Source organism: Penaeus monodon, chromosome 23, assembly GCF_015228065.2.
Source record: "Penaeus monodon isolate SGIC_2016 chromosome 23, NSTDA_Pmon_1, whole genome shotgun sequence".
NCBI classification, from domain to species: domain Eukaryota; kingdom Metazoa; phylum Arthropoda; class Malacostraca; order Decapoda; family Penaeidae; genus Penaeus; species Penaeus monodon.
This window is the reverse complement of record NC_051408.1, coordinates 33,586,426-33,589,389: the sequence shown is the minus strand read 5'-3', so window position 1 is coordinate 33,589,389 and position 2,964 is coordinate 33,586,426. Positions and strand designations below refer to the sequence as shown.

At 39.5% G+C, this 2,964-nt stretch overlaps 1 protein-coding gene across 1 annotated transcript in view; it reads right to left on the bottom strand.

Annotated features, from left to right (window-relative positions):
* The window catches only part of LOC119588212, a gene marked incomplete in the record, with an annotated part of 16,649 nt that overhangs the window by 11,583 nt on the left and 2,102 nt on the right, over positions 1–2,964 (bottom strand). Inside the window, 5 exon segments of the mRNA XM_037936913.1 lie at positions 69–291; positions 466–630; positions 974–1,207; positions 2,419–2,673; positions 2,848–2,964. Of these exon segments, the coding sequence (XP_037792841.1) occupies positions 69–291; positions 466–630; positions 974–1,207; positions 2,419–2,673; positions 2,848–2,964 (994 nt within the window).

Sequence of the window (2,964 nt, the reverse complement as noted above, 5' to 3'; positions counted from 1 at the left end):
CAATATAGTGAACAAAATCCACAAGTTCTATTTTTTTTTCACTTCAGAACTAGCCAAGATCAACTCACCGAGAATATCCTGCTGCGGCAGCCACTTCCGCATTATCACGTTGTCAGAGACGCCCTCCAGCGCCACCTCGTACTTCCAGATGACTCGCTGTTTGAGCTTCTTGAAGGCCTCCACGAACATATCTCGGTATTTCTTGGGCATCGACTGACCTTGAGCCACGGAGCCGAGACTGAAGTACACGACTCCCTCTGATCCTGCGCCGCTGATCCAGGACTCTAAATCCTGTGGGATATCGCAATAACTCGGGTTTACTGACAAATGACCATTTACCAATTTAAATCCTGATCAACATCGAATGTCACCGATATTCCATTTCTCTTCTGTGCTTTTTGATAATACCAAGGAGTACAGGTTTTAAATAAAGCTTTGGGTCCCCTTCAGAAATACGAGTCTCACCTCAGGGAGGGGCTTGCCAGGGCGACAGTGCATGGCCCCTACTTCCACCTGGGACGGCAGCAAAGGCAGAACATCGTTCATTGTGAAGTGGGAGTTCATCAAGGTAAGGCTCTGATTACGTTCAATGTCCAGCAGTGACGGGAGGTCCGGGAACTGGGCCGAAATCTGGAGAAATGACAGACACAGATGTACACCAGAATTTCTTATGGTGACTTAGCTCTATTAGAACTTTTCTTGTCTGGGAACCTTACTAATGTGATAGTAAACATTAATATCTACTGGATTTCAAGTAAACAAGCAAGTATAAAGTCCATTATATGACACAATGGAGATGAGATATTTTAATATTTTTCGATCTTCCTTGAAAATTATATTATACAAGGCCTACGGCCTTGAACTGCATTTTATTTATCGTAGGCTTAACAAGCACCATATTTTAGGCCTTTTTGGATTATCTTGGATTCAGAAAAAAATATCACCTAGATATATCAAGATGCATGCAACTCACCTCCTTCTGTACGGGCGGAACGATACTCCAGTGGCGCCAATGAACGGCAAGCATGATGTGTTCTATCGTATTGATGAAGCGGTGTAACATGCTCATAGGCAATGGGTAAGACTTCATTATGTTAGGAACGTAAGCAGGATTCAGAACATTGCCCAAGACAGCGCTCTGGCGGTAGTCCATACCTGGCGTTGCTATGGTGATGTAGGGCATCTCGTGGGCGAAAGGGTATGCAACCTTAGCGAAAGGTTAAAAGTGGTTTCAGTTTCTTTTATTACTGTAAAAATGTCGATGAATTAATTTTGGATCTTCATACCTATGAGGATGCCAATATTTTACTATATTTTCTTAAATTTACCAGATTATCTCCCCCCCCCCTCTCTCTCTTCTCCTTTTAGTGAAATTAAGGGGAGTGATATCTACGGAGATGTGACTTTGGATGAGGATGCTTTTTGGCTGTTGATAAGCAGCCTTGGTAATTTGTTTAAGATTAACATATCACCTGGTAGAATAATTAGCTGATTAGTTGACAAATGAAGTACGATTTTTAAAAATATCTTATAATATATGTATGTGAAAACTGACGTCTTCCCTTTCCTTTCGAAGGCTAGGATGCTTTAAGTTTCATAATTTTTTATTTTCATTATTCATTCCTAAACTATAATATCAGAGATTTCGACCCATCATGTTGTAAGAACATCCTTAATTTAATGTTATCCTTAATTTATCATTATTATTTATCTTTTTTTATGCATTTGGTTCATTCATTCATTTAAGTATTTAGTTGTTATTATGTACTCCATGTTATTATTTACCTATTTACTCCAAGGGAATATTGCTTTTAGAAGGTGCTTCATTATCCCCAGTTTGAGAAGCACTGCTATTGTAAGATAATATTCCGATGCATTCGCTATAACTAAATCTCGAATTAACCTACAGTGCATAAGCTTCCTTACTGAGAAGTACTAGTAAGGCTAGCGGTTCTATCTGTAATATTCGATAAACAAATTCATGATGGAACATTTATCGCTTTATCATTTCCTCTTTACTATTTGCCATGACTGTAACAATTTAAACTGTCAATAAAATTATGTATTTGACAGCGGCCATCGCAGTTTTAATACTCTCCTGGAAGTAAAAAGACCACTGACACGATTTGGGGAATTTTCATCATGGAAGATTTTAGGGATTTCCTTCCTAGCACAAGATCCCTTGTTTGGCTTTATCATGATTGATTTTTTTTTCTGGACTAAATTATCATGATATACGCGACTCTCTGGTGATGGTTGTGTCTGTGTCTAATTCTTTAATATATGAAAAAAAAAATATGGTAATATCTATCACTTCACACAATTTCTCATTACATCAACAGAATGGATAATAATGATTAAACTACATTAAAAGAATAAACAGTAGTTGAACAAAAATCAAAAACATGCCAGACTTACCTCATTAAACATATGGTTGATAACTATGAGATCAAACTCCTTTCTTCTGTCATAGAGTTCTTTAACCTTCGGAACCTTGTACAGCTTCCTGGCGATGGCGGGGAGAGCGGTCTCGAACACTCCGAACGCAGCAGCCGGGTTCTCTCGTGTCGCGAACATGTTCATGTTTTCTTCCCTGAAATCGGGCAGTTCGTGGTTGATCTCCTGGACGTTCGGGTGCTTCAACGCCGGCGGGTGGTTGACCAGCATCACAATCTGGTGTCGTCGATCAGTGGCATTGAGTAAATCAACGACGCATGTTTTGGATTTTTGTTTTTGTTTACTAACAGGTTTTTGTTTTAATAATGATTATGATATTAACGATATTGGTTATACTGTACTCCTCCAGTCAATAAAACTATCAACTGATATTGCTTGCTTGGTCCTCACCTTGTGTCCTCGGTCGGCTAAAGCCTCGGCGACCGGCAAAAATACATTCCTGTGACTCTTCGAGGATACTGGCAACAGCATCAGGATATTGTAGGATCTCTCGGGTGGAGCTAACTC